General features: G+C 36.7%; 1 protein-coding gene across 7 annotated transcripts in view; it reads right to left on the bottom strand.

Moving 5' to 3' along the window:
* Window positions 1-15490, bottom strand: part of LOC126923561 (QRFP-like peptide receptor) — an 84231-nt gene that overhangs the window by 2938 nt on the left and 65803 nt on the right. For 3 of the 7 annotated variants that reach the window (XM_050737136.1, XM_050737135.1, XM_050737140.1), the window contains 5 exons: window positions 13140-13345; window positions 9142-9265; window positions 5572-5732; window positions 3164-3325; window positions 2874-2925 (listed from right to left, as the gene is read on the bottom strand). In XM_050737136.1, the coding sequence (XP_050593093.1) occupies window positions 2874-2925; window positions 3164-3325; window positions 5572-5732; window positions 9142-9265; window positions 13140-13345 (705 nt within the window). Of the gene's footprint in view, window positions 1-868; window positions 1043-2873; window positions 3012-3163; window positions 3326-5571; window positions 5733-9141; window positions 9266-13139; window positions 13346-15490 lie in introns of those variants that run through there. The other 4 variants (XM_050737137.1, XM_050737138.1, XM_050737139.1 and 1 more) reach the window with 4 other exon arrangements.

Below are 15490 nucleotides of genomic sequence, written 5' to 3' on the forward strand. Positions count from 1 at the left end.
GAATTAAAATGTACGTGTATCGAAGATGGATTGTGGATTCTTGTAATGGAAAGATCGATGCAAATTTTTCATTTGCGTTTTTTAACGATCCTCGGAATTATTTATACCATTGGGATAAGAACTTGGTTAATTGTTATTTAGATACTGTGCATGAATTAAATTAGGAATTTCGACTAAACTATGAAAATCAACTGCATTAAGTTAGATGGCGATACGGAGATCACAAAGACTATATTAGTTTTGCTTTAAAAGGAACAAAATGAGGCCGAGTTTAGCAACGATCAGCTGAAAACAAGCTCGCATGCTGCAACCAAAATTTGAGAAATGGATTAAAGAAAAGAAAGCATAGGAAAGAACGTGAGATAATTTAGTTGATGAGAACGTCGATGAATCAGAATTGCTCGAGGAGTGGGAACAACGTCGGTTCATGAGAGACTTATGTAAACATCGTGGATCGATAAATTCTTCAGACCTTCTGCTAGAAATTTTGCTTCAAATTCTCGTACGTAATTACATCATAATTGATCAAACTTGTAAAAATTAAACAAAAATAAAGCTTTACGTATGTACAATAAAACTTTAAATCTGACTTTTATTAAATCTACTATTAAATCATTCACATGTTACAAATAATAATAAAAATACTGAAAAACATTTGTTCGTCGTAATAATGTAACACGTAATTTTTTTCAAATTTGTTTCCAACGTAACATTGGAAACAAAAGATTCGGATTATTAAATAAAGAAGACAGAACCGACGACATTCTTCCATCCCTTTCCAACCTTCTGCCTTAATTAAAGCGTCTAATAATCAGCGAGATGCATTTAAACATCGCGAAAACGTCGTTCATTGAACTGGTCGATTTACCTAGAAGGAATCGTGCTTCTAGCCAGAGTTTCATCGTAATTATACGATATTTCGGATGCTCGTGGACAACGATGTTTGCCAAGCTGTTTATCATGGACGTATCACGGCCGGACTACGGGATGGTTGTCGGTCGAGTTTCGATACTTTGAATCCCCGAACGAGTTTCGTGTCCACCTGAATCACGCGTTTAAAACAGATTGATATTTTCTTGCACGAATAGCGCGTAATGAAATTTTGCCTCAGGAATCCACTATAAAATGGAGCATTGTTCGTTAATCCCGGTTAAATCTGTAATTTCTTCATTTCTTTTTACCACAAGAAATCATTATTTGTTAGTTCCATTAGAAAAAAAAAATAATATGTTCGAGAGAAACGTAAAGATCGAATTTAGCTGTTTCTTCGTTTTTTACTGTTTGTTAGTTAACAAATAAAACAGGAAAGCTTCAAGAGAGAAGATTGAATTTAATTCTTCTGTACTTCTTATCAAAAGGAAATAGCCTTTGAATCCGTAATTTTCTTGCTGTTTATTAAAAGGAGTCATTACCTATTAGTTTCATTATTAGGAGTGGGTAAAGCATACCTTGTGGGGTGAACGTACATTTTTCCCTCGTTCCTCATAAGAGAGGAAATTAATTATCAGTTTCATAAGAAAGAGGAAACGCCAAAAGTGAAAATAAAAATCGAATTCTTTCTCTGTATCGTTCATCAAAGGAGACGATTATTTATTAATTTTACCTGAGAAAAAATTTCTTGCCTTTCGACAAAAAATTCTATTCCACGATTAGCATGGCTGATAAAATAATAAATTTGAATTTTCAACGTTTTGTAAACCGTGTGAACTAGTTGCTTAACGAATAAGAAAAATCAAAGTGATGTTAAGTACCAAGGACGTGTTTATCGTGCTTAATGACCGGAACGTGGAGAATGTCCGATCGCGTTACGACATGCGAAAAACCGGAACGACGATTTTGTTCAATCATGTACAAGCAATTCTCTCGGAAACCAATTCACTTGTGGGCGCCCTTCTAATTTCCCGAATTCGTAAATCTTCGGTTCAGGGTCGAACACGCGTAAAATTATTTTACGGTTCGCGCAAACCACGACTGTTCGGTGTTTCGCCAAAATTCACGAGCAGTTGGCCACTCGTATATTGAATTTTACAAGCTTATCGAAAGCAGTATGAAAGCACGATAGGTAACCAAGCTTCCCAAGTGAATAAAAATGATTAGATCGAATTATTGAATTTTGAAGGAGAAAGTTTGGCAATTCGAAGCTTCAAATATATTTGTAACTTTGCAGAAATGTACAGTGGCTAGCGGAAATATCCCAACATTTACGACAAACCTTGTGAATTTTATTATATTTATATACTTTATGCGTTATACGAAACTTTCAGAAATTTCAAGCTCCTATCATCGTTGTTACATTGGCAAAATAAAAAATCTGAGCTTTCCTTTCGTATCATTCGCTGGAACAAAAATGGCTTTGTTGCTAGTGTCGCTAATACTACCAAAAATATTTGTCTTCTTTTCCTGAAGCCTTTCTCTCATTAGGTTCTTACACGCACATTGCATTTTCATAGTATCACATTTTTTATATTATTTCAATTTTAATACACGTACTTGGGCCTAATTAATCAGCAAATACAATAACATGCAACTATTTTTCACAGCCACCGTACGTTTCTACAGTTTCAAATATGACATATTTGTGATTCTTCGGATTTCGATCGTGTTTTTAATAGTACGTCGTGCTTTATACATTTCGCGAACATTCCAGTTCACTTGCTCGAGGTAGACCTGAAACTGTCTTGGAATATTCACGAAGCGTTGGAACAAAATGCAACGGCCTACCAAAGACATTTTCGCAACTCTAAGAACCACAAGTCTGAAATCTAAAAAAAGTTTGAAATATCTTTGAATGTTCGAGTTGCCGGACTTTCGGGAGTAATTTTTTCTAATCGGCGTATCGATCAAGCGAAACATTTGGGTAGAAAAGTACAGACCATTCGCGGAACAGAATCACAGCCTGGCGACCAGGGTAAACGTCTTTCGAGCCTGGAATCACGCGATTAAGCGTAGATAGTTATAGTTTTCGAAAGGTCTACCGCTTCAGAGTATGATACATATTAATCCAAAACAATCTGAAATTTAACAGTGATGTTTAAACAGTGTTTTGTTTTTTCGAGCAAACCTGTCGCTTCTTCCACGTTACGTAAAAGAGCCGAAGAAAGAAAAGAAGAAAAGAACGCCGGAATGTGTGTGCGTCGCGTAGATTTGCATGGGACCTGCGTACCTGATACTGGTCGTCCTGGTCTGGCTGAGGCTTGGATGCCGTCTTACAGGTGCTCTGTATCCTCTTCTGGACCAACAGATACACCAGCCGCCGCAGGCCGCCGATAGGAAACTCTCTCTGAAGTGTTTTGACATAAATCCGTATACGATCGGATTTATACAACTGAAACACAATATGCTAAAAATGAAATATCCGGCAACTATTGTAGCATAATATAGTAACTGTAAAGTGGATGAACTTTATCCTATTAAGCGGGAAATACGAGTTAAGTCCATGATGTTTGGGTAATAGTATCGTTATGTGTTTAGACATGTAAAATTGGCCCGGAATTATTGTTGAAATCTGTCTTTACTATTTATTTTTAATTTTATAGTTATAGAAGTTTTATGATCAAATTTATTTAACAGATTAATACAATAACTGAATATACAATAAGCCGACAATTTAATGAGAATAAAAATCTGTGTGAAAAAATTGAGCGAACATTTATGCGTGCAAAGTTTCAATAGGATTTAGAGAATATATAAGTAGATTAGGACGCGTGAGGTCAGACAGTTTGACTGCGCGTGAAAGGATCATGTTTTATGGATGCGCTGGCTCTCAAAATTTAAATAAAATGAAATGAAATTATAATCGCGTTAAGTAATATTCTGATAAAATGGAATTTATTTCAAAATCCAGTTTTATTTTTATAACATATTCTTTCATTACTTACATTTTCCTATATTTCATATTTTTTTATTCCTCCCATCATCCGTTTCGATGGAAATCTGATTTTCACTATAGCGAGGTCCTCATAATAAATTGCTGCGACTATTAACAATTTTTAACCAAGTAAATAAATAAATAAATAACGATAAACGAACAACGAAGAGTTTAATTAGACAAGAATGCTTCTGCGTCAAAATTGACAAAATACAGACTCGTCCGATCGAATAACTTAAAAAGTGTAATTTGTCATCGCTAATATTACTTAGCGTTTAAAGCGCTTTTTTTTCGTAGTAACAATGGCAAGTGACGAAGAAGTGTGTCAGGAAATTATAGATCGTTACTTGATGTTAACGTAACAGGAGGGGTAATTTTCTCGCGGCATGGGTCGTTACACACGTGAATTATTATGTTAACGAAGAGTTATTACGTCAAGAACAACGATTGCATCTGGACAATGACTATTAATTAAACGGGACACATTGCCACTCAGAAACGAAAATTGACAATGAAGAATATTAGTTAAATTTTTGTATTATTTATTGCTCTCGCAATAACACTTGGAGCAACATGTGATATCGAATAGCAATCGAACGGTACTTTTCGTAATTAAATCAGCATTATTGCAGCTGAAAAGCTCGACATCGCTTGTTTGATGAAAAAACGAGCATGGAAATTTTAATGAAAAATGCGAATGTACGTTGGGGATTTAAAAAGTAATCTAACTAAAATCGTTGTTGTTGAAGTCTGTCTATGCTATTAATTGTCAGTTTTTCAATTATTGAAATTATGTGATTAAATAACAACTTGTTCAATTAATTAATGGAATAATATATTTTAAATTACTACGTACTAGGATTACAGGGGTGAAACGTGATAATCATTGGAGACATACAAATGAAACAAAAAGGCAGTGAAAAATATCTACTTGTAAATATAATACCCTAACAAGGATAAAACATAGAAAACTACATACATTATTTCTTAATTGCTTTCCATTGATAAGCTGTGAAAGTTAGAAGAGATTCCAAACTGTTTAGCGACGGTATACCTTTCTTTGTCTTCGTAACCCCTAGAGTGAAAGAAATATAATACCATTTCATCTTCTTCAAATATTTAATCTTGCTACGATCTTTCAATTTTTATATATTTTAATCTTCTTCCCATTTTACCAAATGACGAAGATTCATAAAGTTTTAAGAAGATATCCAATTGAAACCAGAAACCATGCGTACCGTTGGCCTTATTTAATATTTTATTTAAAACTCGCGAAAGATAGAAAAATATAATTGGTTCGAGAATAACCGAAAGAAGCAGAAGCAAATAAATCAGCAGCTTTATCGTATTCAAAGTTACTCGACTCCTAGCTATTTATATGTTTCTTAAAAGGTAAAATGAAAGAATCGTAGGAAATGCATTTAATCGCTCTTGAAACTTCTTCCCAGAACTGCCGCTTAGTCATTCAAGGGTTTAATCCACCTTCCGTCTGTGAAAATAGACGAGGAAGCGCAAACACTTCTATACGCGTCTCTAATCATCTGTGTTAATTCAACGACGAAATTAAACAAAGCAGGTTAAGAAGTTACTCGAGTGCAACGAGTAGAAGGGTCGGTAAGCTGTTTTCTTTAAAGGGCTAATTTAATGAATGCGAAAGACCAACGTACCGATGTCTAGTAAAGTGTATAGTCTTGTCCACATACCTGTTAAAATAAGCCATCAGCTGAAAAGCTGTGTTGAGGTGTTTGTACGTGCCAACTTTTATGCGTGGCAAATATCCGTAGGCGGTGAGCATGTTGTCTACGAGAATTGGACCCCAGCAAATGACAAACAGCACCACCACGGCGACCAACATTTTCACCACCTATCAACATAATTTTGTTATTTGAATGCGACAGGCCCCTTCTGTTTCAATCTTTTGACAATACAACAACTCGAATAATACGAAAGACTACAAGGTGAAAAATATGGTAAATAGACTGCTGATCTTGATATGGGAAATTTGAAAGTTCAACAATGCAAAGTATTTAGTGGATAAGACAAATCTACATTTATCTTTCATTTCTTAAATTATGTTCAGAAATGAATATAAATTCGCACAAATATCCGCGCTCCAATGACGAAGTTGATACACTGTCAGTCAATTCTATATTAAAATTACCATTTCATTTAATTTCCAGATTAAATACACATTTTATCATACTCTTGAATGTTTACAAAACATAAATAACATTAGAGAGAAAGAATGTGTGTCATAGAGACTTTCTCTCAGAATATCTCAAATGAAATAGTTGAGGAATAAACATGTCGATCTGCACTGTTTGTAGAACCAGGAAAGTAATAACTTTTGGGTAATTACTGTTTTATCCTGTCTCTCCTTTTTCTTCCTGTTCGATCGAGTCACGATTCGAAGCGAACTCGCTCTTTCAAAAGTTACCAGTTCGTCCTACATTCAGACCCTTTTAGCCGCCACTTAAGACAAACGCGGGTTACCTACTTTGGATGAATTTTATTCCTCCATCGAGGTAACTTCAACAATCGATACGGCTTCTTGCCAATTGTTTTCGACCATCTTACAATCTGGTGATCAAAATCTTACAAACTTAGCGTGAATTAATCGAAGTCGATCGAGGACAGAGAGAGTCACGTTCTCATTAAATTTAATCAAATTCTCCGTTTGCACACTTTTCTGTTCGCTCCTTTCGTTCATTCAAAATTAAATAGATCTAGCGAGTAGGGACTAAGAAAAATCCTGGTATTGTATTTTCGAGCTATCGCGGCTCGATGTCCATATGTCGTGTGTAACATGTAAAGTGGTGGTCTCCGTCGGCGGAGTATAACCGTTTTTATCCTGGACGTGCTTCAGTTCCTTCCGGTCTTGCCGATCTGGAGCATTCGGCTGATTCCATAACAAATATGTGTTTGTTATCTCGAGAGCGTGCGCGTCGTCCTCCTCGCCTAAATCTTCTAGTTCTTCTTGGAATCGTCTGTATTGTTCCCACGTGTCTTCGAGTAGTGTCTCATAGGCCGTTAAAGAGGCCTTCTTATTCGGTTGGTTGGATCGTTCATATTCATCGAGCCGTTTCGATAAGAGAGTAAATCGGCCGATTTGGAAGCTTCGTTTCCGATGCAAGGAGGTAATTTTATCCATGTTCTCCATTGGTATGGCGGATTGTAAAGATAATATACCGAACGAGCTTACCTTGTGGTTGTGAGTTTAAATGTTGCTCATCGCTAGTGTGTGTCTCGTACGATGTGTAAGATGTGTCCTTGCGGAAGTTGACCCTTTAGTTGTTGGCGTGAGGTCGCGTGGATGCTCAGCAAGAAAGGCGTTCCTACCCCTCGGCCACTCGGTTGGTTGTGTGATTGAAATTGTTGGACTGCTCTGAATTGATGATTGTCCAACTGCGGCGAGAGGCTGCGTGATTGTGTTCCTCGACCAGTAGGTTATGCTTCTTGGAAGGTGACGCTCCTGACGTCACTGGCTTCGCTGTAGTGATAACGCTTTCGCGGCTGGGTTCATGTATTCACGTGGCACTGTGTGGTCACTGGTAAGTGCACTTTTCACTTTTCACTGATTCGAAGGACCATGTATTTTCGAGCTATCGCGGGGAGACGCGGTCGTTAGAATACGCGTCAACGGGAGTCGTAAATTCCCGTTACGATTAGGATAATCGACACCACGAATAGTTCGATCCCCGTATTTCGATTAGGATAATAGTGGTGATTCAGTTAGTATAACACTGTGGTTCACAAAGTTAAAGTATATATATTTCCAACACTTTATACAAGTAGTAACGCCGTTGATTAAGATACAGATAATGAAGAGAAGGATTATTCTTAGATGAGAGAGTGATGGGAGCTGTCGGACTTGTGGGCACCGCGAGAGATGATGGAAACTCTTAGAGATGTAGGAACGGTGAGAGTTGTAGGAAATGCAGGAACTCTAGGCATCGTGAAAGCCGAAGAAATACTCTCAAGTTCGTTCTGATGTGATTACGGAGGAAAGCTCGGTATGGGCGTGCCCTTTGAACGAAGAACGCGGATTCGTTGTTCTCCCTATCATATAATTACCAGTTTTTCCTGTTATAAATACCAGCTTTCTCCGTAATCTTTAAGCACGCTCAATAGACCTAATGATTTAAGTACCACATATAAACCCAAAATACTTGCAGGATTCAAGATTCCTGCAAGCTAATGAGACTCGGTTTATGGTGGGCCTTAGATTTATTGAGGGTCTCTAACGACGCTTGGGCCTTTACGGTCAGACAATAGAAGACGTCGCGCGGGCCTCTTCACGCGACGTAACAGGTATTGTAATCCTTTTTGTGGCAACCTGTTAACAGGGATCTCTTGCACAAAAATCTGCTACACAGTAATATTGATGAATTGACAAATCGAAAATTATACACAGCAATTTCATGTCACATAGAACGATCGAATGACTGATAATCTGTACAGTTTAATTTCTTTTACTACCGTAATTACTGTTATGGGAAGGGATTTCATCGACAATGTTAATTTGATACCGCAGAAGAACGTGGGTTATTTTCTTATTAAACGCGGTTCGTAATAATTCGATAAAAGAAATTATCGAATTTCGAGAAACCAGGCGAAATGCGACGTCGTTAGCATGAACGGAACGTTTATTCCATTCCGATTTGGTCCGAAAGCGCTGCTTCAGATGCATAATAATTACCATTTGAATCAGAGTGTCAGCGGTTTGCATATGCAAATTGTCTTTTATGAAACGAATGGAGAATATCGGACTTTTATGAGCGAGACAAACTTCTTGAATGATAGTTTAATTTCGCGTCGTGACTCCATAAATCTTATGAATCGATTACTTTCGATTAAAGAACATTAACGACGTTACACAAATTACTTAAATAGTTTCTCGAAATTTCGAAAGAATGTTATTTTAAAACTCTCCTCGCGTTTTCTTGAAATCATCCTTTTTAACTCAAAGTCACAAGGAATAGATGGTTACATAAAGTACATATTCGATATTTCCGACATCCTAAAGAAATATTCTGACTCTTGTTTCGCATGAATCTTTCAACGGAAGAATACTTTTTCAGAAGAATTTGACGAACGTTTACTTAATATTCTATGAATTCCTATTTTCATTCTTCGGAATAATCTTATCAAGTTCTCTAGTCGAGTGAATCTCTTTACGAGTGGATGTTTCAAGCGGATAAATATACATAGATTGGATACGATATTCGACAACAAACGTTTCCATAAATCTGATGCTCAATTACAAATCCTACCTGTCTTATCGTTCGAGATTCCTCTTCGGTCTGGTCATCCTCTCTCTGGGTACGGCGAGTACTTCTTACGCTCTGCCTCTGTGTCATTGGTATGGATTCCATATCAACGTTTGTCGGATTCAATCTGCAACATTAGTGTAACATCGTAAATATAATATAATTATTGATGATTTATTTACAATAAATGGATTGTACAGATGTTGATTAAACAGAAGAACGATGGTTGTTCAGCGTGAATTAATCACAATATAACGGACTATAATTTAGACAACTCAATAGTTAATTTGTAACTCTCGTCACAACGGATCCAACGCTCTCTCTCTCTCTCACGCGGACCACACTCTCACGACAACGCTGGTGTCACGTAAAATAAAAAGAAATTTAAAAGAAAGAAGAAAACTTTATTTTTTCCTCGTTTATACATTTATAAGACACTTCTGAGCTCTAACCGTGACCGTTCGAGACTGAGGCTCTTACAATATTTTTACTTTCTTACTACCCTGTAGGCGTACCTGACCGTTGCTACGCTTCTAGAACATTTGGTGGAAGGACCGTTAGGACATAGATGAACCTTTAGACACTTCGGCGATATACATTGTCGCGAAGGCCGCCATGTGTAATGTTCAAGTATCGGCTGTCTGGAAAATATTTAGAAGTGGTCGCCTAAGGTGACGTCAGGGTAAAAGAGTTTGGGGTTACACTGGCAACGCTATCTCGACAACGCAACTCGCACTCTCTGATTTCTCGATTCACACTCTCTGGCTTCTCCACTGACACTGACTGTTCTAGCACCCCTTTGTCTTTTCTTAGGCCCACCACGCACGTGTTCCGCAAACACTCGTGGCCAGAGTCAAGCAGGCCTTTTCTACGAAACTATTCAATTGAAGGACCGACGACACATTGATGGACCCGACGACGCCTCGGCTCTCGCGACATTGTTTATGGTTTACCCGATATCTCTTAGGCCCTTTGATCCACGATACTACATTAGGGAAAGGAAAAAAGTTCGTGATTACAATACAAAGTGCGATATATTCCACTTCTATAAATTGTTCCTCGCAGAAAGCATCTTCTCCAGCGGAAAACATCTCCCTTTGCTAAATTTCTCCCTTTCACACGTTCGAGGCATCTTTTACTTGCAAACTATTTTATTTCACTCTTTTGCTAGTGCAATTCCTTTAACCACGATCTTCCTGGCGACACAAAGGTGCTTCGTAACCAGGGAAACGCAGATCGTGCGTGTCTCTACGACCGTTCCGGAACTCAGAATTACCATACCATTCAAGCGAGCCTCTAACGTCGAATCACGAGACCGATAAACCGACACGTATAAACGTAATTCTCCGATAGACACTAAGATACCAGACAGCGAATCGAATCGTGTCGTATCTGCAATAATCGCTGTACTGGAGAGACAATACGCATTCAAGGTATCTTTAAAGAGGATATCGCGAATTATAGTGGAAGCATTCGGTTAATGACTTTAACGTTAAGCGAACGATTAGCAGTCTCGCAGAAGTCATTGAAAGAAATTGCAGTGTGAAAGAGGAGAAAATACAAAGAGAAATTATTTATTTTCTGGTGTACTTTTTTCCTTGCAGAATTGCAAATTCCAGATATAATAAACAGGTTGACAGGCCAATAAACAGTTGGTAATTTATTGAAGTAGAATTCCGTTTATACGAATTACTTCTATTTATTTAAACTCTATTCATCGGAATGACATTTTCCGCAGCTCTCAATTCAAATAGAATTCTCCTTTTATACGAACTCCGTTTATTTGGATGAAATTTTAGTTGTACAGCGTGTGATTAAAATGAAATCCTGTAGACTGAGTCTACTTATTTGAAAGTAAATGTCTATTATGTTTTACAATGAAACTTACTAGATTTGTAATAACATTGTTTTCAATAAAACAAATTGCGTTGTCAAAAACGTAAAACAAAATTACCTTTTGGCGTGTTTCTAATGAGCTCGACGGATAAAAAACGACGAACAACAACGAATTTACAGCGTTTCAATCGATAAAAGAAATTGCGATCGAAAACTAGAACTGGCAATACAACATCGCAATAGGTTAAACGCTAGACCGAGCAATTTTGTGGAACGAAACAATAGAGTTACTTTACACTGCAGCTGAATTTTCAAAAGTGGAAACTTTCCAAAGAAATTTTTTCAATTTTTCTTGCGCTTGTTCGGATGTTTTATTTAATCGCGAAGCTATTTTCATAAAAATTCTCTGACTGACATAATTGAAAATGCTCTTTGACATTTTCTGAATCATTATTATATTCAGCTCTTTTTATAAAATTTTTAATCACATTGAAACTTTGTCGTGATAATTAAATCGTTTCATTACGGTCTGCTTTCGAATATTTCTGCTGCATATAATCAGAATTTTATATTCCATTGAGATAGACATATTAATTGAAATATGACTCACTTAACAATGGCTGCTTTCTTTGGGGCACGAGAAAAGATAAACGTTATTCGATGCAGAATTTTTGTCTCGAGGATATAGAACGAAGGGAAATTATCATGCGAATTATCTACGTGGAATAAATTTTGCCGAACATTTCATCGTTTTTACAACTCTGCATAATAAATAAACTATTTAGAAATTATCTCAAGAAAATGATATTTTAACCAGAGTATATTTAAACGCTGAATCAATAGAAAAATTCAGAGGTTGTCCGTACCTCTCATTGACATATATAATAAAAGAGCGAAGATTTCTTTTTCAATGTTGTTTTCTAAGGCGTAACAGTGGTGCGTCGATATTTCGGAATCAGAAAACTTTCACAATGTTACTCTGCAAAGTGTATTTGCTTTTCTATCGCGCAGAAAATATGCGACAACTGGCACTGACGTGTATACAAACTTACAGCTGCTTTTAGACATTCAACAGATAAATTGATACACGAAACGCATAAAACAGTATGCAGATGAGAAATAAAATGGGGAAAGTTATCACAGAGTCGATCAATTTTCTATAAATTTATACAAAATTATCATTTTCATTCGTACTCGCGTTCACGTTTGTTTCATATTGAATGTTCATCGATGTTCATAAAAAGAGATTGATAAAGAGTGACATGTATAAAATTTCAAGGTCGCATGAACATTAGTCAATCCATTCCGTCATATTTTTGTATAATTGTACAAATATTTCATTATATAAAAATGTAGATAAATATTTACAATTTTATTTTACGGTTCTGATTATACACGTTTCTACGTAGTTGATTTTTAAATGAAATAAATCAAAATACGAAGCTAAATACGAATAAATCAAAAAAAGCTGACTGTGGATTTTAATGCAAGCAAATAAACCTGACGAAAAACGAATGGAAAATAAATACGAGAAAAGTAGTCTGGACATATTTGTTAAAAAATTCTAACGTATTAATAAAGAGAGAATAAAGATAAAGACTCTCTAGGTTCCGGGATAAACCTAGCGAAGAATTACATACTGCACGAATCATAAAAAGTTACTAATTTACAAAGCTAAATATGAAACCGAGAAAGGAAAACTTATTTCGATCATGAATCGCTGAATGTGAAAGTGACAGTGAATATATAATAGAACACCACAGATTAGCATTACAAAGTCAGGAATCAATCGGAGATTTCAAATTTCGACGCGTTCCATTATGGAATATGTAATAAAAGTCAGCATCGATAACGGATCCTACTGTCAGCGAATATTACGTGAATCCTAATCGGTCATCTTTGGCGGAAACGAATCCATAGAAATGAAAATCTTAAAAACTATATTTCATAGGAAGGGATAAATTTTATTAAAATCTATCGCGTTGTTCTATCCTTCTTTCCTTCTTTTATCTCTTTTTCATCAATGTGAATAAAACGTTTGAATACCGAAATACACGACTATCGTGTTATATTGTTATAAAATGACATGCAATTGGACGATTCGATGGGACAAAAATATTATGATTTTTTAATCGAATAAATGGGAAATTTAGTTAGAAACTTACGTGCGACGGGATGTCAGATGATATCGACGTTTCATAACGCGCCAAATCTCCCAACAAATAGCCGTGTAACAATAGCCCATTACGGCCAGGGGTAACACCAGAACCAGGACCAACATGTAAACCTCGTGTGCACGCCATAAAAGTCCAAATTCTGAATCGCGTACGCACCAGTAAGCAATTACCCTCAGTCCAACCTCTTTGTGCGTCTGAAACAGAATTTTACATCGAGTTTTAGTCTTATCTGAACTTGTCGGGGGAACAAACAGTTTATATAGTAATCGGAGCTCACATAATAGGGGATTACCCATTTTCCCTATTACCTGATATACTTCGGTTCAGGTAATAGAAAATCACGTTTAGATAAGCGAAATCAAGCAGCAAAAATCCAGTCAATCGGGATGTTATGTCGCGCAAGGCATTTGCACTCCATCCCGCGCTGCTTGACAGCCAACGATCTACGTGCCGTTCTTCCGACCCTTAACAGGCCCAAGGACCCACCATAAACTTGAACCATGTATTTTCGAGCTATCGCGGGGAGACGCGGTCGCGAGAAAACGCGTCAACGGGAGTCGTAAATTCCCGTTACGATTGTAATAATCGACACCACGAATAGATCGATCCCCTTATTTCGGTTGGAATAGTAGGGGTGTTTGTTTTAGTATAACACTGCGATTAACAGGGTTATAAAATTTATATAGCCAACATTTAATACACCAATGAGTTACACCGTTGCGTATGATATAAAGGGCGTAGACGAGATTTTGAGATACGATACTCTGATAAATGAAGGCCCTCGTGTTGTAATAGAAGTGGCGATTGAACAGACTGACTCTTTGCTCTCGTGCGATTACGGAGGAAAGCTCGGTGTGGCTCGCTTTCTCCGTAATTCTTAAGAGCGCATGATAAACCCAAGGACCTTTCTAAAAATCAGCCGAAAACATTTCTTAACTAGAATCAACGATATAAATTATTATAAACCATATCATTGTACCACGCCAAATGAAGTTACTGAAAATTCTCAACGAGAATTGATTGTAGATATTCTAAAAAATAAAAAAAAAAAAAAAAAGAAACACATCTAGGATTAGAAAATCTTTCCGAGCAAACAGATTGACTTAAGCAATATGTTAGAACAATGAATGTAGAAGCTTAAGTTTATGGTGGGTTCTTGGGCCTATTGAGGGTCGGAAGGACGGCAGGTAGATCATTGGCTATCAAGCTGTGCGGGATGAAGTGCAGGTGTCTTGCGCGACATGACACGGGAATTAACTAAAACCTAATTTCTATAAATTGAGTTCTACTGTGAGTTCATCTTTATGAAATGTTCGTGGATAGCGTAACGAACAATTATCGAAGGTTTCAATATGATTTCCTTAACGAATTGCGAACTACGAACTGCGAATTGCGAACTACGAACTGCGAACTATTACCGACGAACGTTCTTCTACGTTATACGTCTAATACGAATATTTATTACTACAATTATTACCTAGGCTTGCGATTATTTCCGTCGTTCGATTAGAGCAGCATCGTACGTCTTGTGTCACGTACTGCGTCGCAGTGTCGACTGTCGAGAAACAGTTGTCGATAGACGCTCGTTAATCCGACCCTCGCCCCGAGGCGGTATTTACATTATTTTTGCAGAAAGATCGTTAGCCTGGTATGCGTCGCACGGCTACATATTATTTTCGTATGAAGCATGTGCTTGTAAATATCAGTAACATTAGTTCAATTATTCACGAATTAAAAATTAAGCAAGTAACATATTTGTAATTTTCTAATTTAACTTAATAAATTTTCAATGCATGTTCATCAAATAAATGTTTAAAAGATCTTGAAGAAAACGAAGCAGGTAAAAGAAAGTCTATAAAATGAAAAGTATGAAAAGAATAATTTTGCAAAATGAATTTATATTTAATGAGCGGCGAATAAATATTATACTTTATCGTCATAATATTGTAAACAATTTTCGCTACAAAAATTATTGAAATTCATAGCATATTAATTTGAAATATTCCTTTATCCTATATCCCAACTGTATGTCAAACCATAAACCTGAATACCACAGATTCCCTTCGCAGAAAGGAACACTTTATCGAACAGGTAGTCGCTCCATGGACTCGGTCTAGCAATCGCAAGCTATGTACATACTCGTAAACGTATTCCTCATTCCAATGCTTTACGGCATCGCATAAAGACATTTTATTAAACTATTCGAAATAGGTTTAGAAACGGCGATACAATTCTTCACGGTCGTATCGTACGCCATTTTATCGTCACACTTGCCCCATTTATTTTTACTAAACACATGCATCCAAGCGTTATCTCGTGTTCCATTAACTCTTTCGTTC

This window comes from Bombus affinis, chromosome 13 (genome assembly GCF_024516045.1).
Source record: "Bombus affinis isolate iyBomAffi1 chromosome 13, iyBomAffi1.2, whole genome shotgun sequence".
NCBI lineage: Eukaryota > Metazoa > Arthropoda > Insecta > Hymenoptera > Apidae > Bombus > Bombus affinis.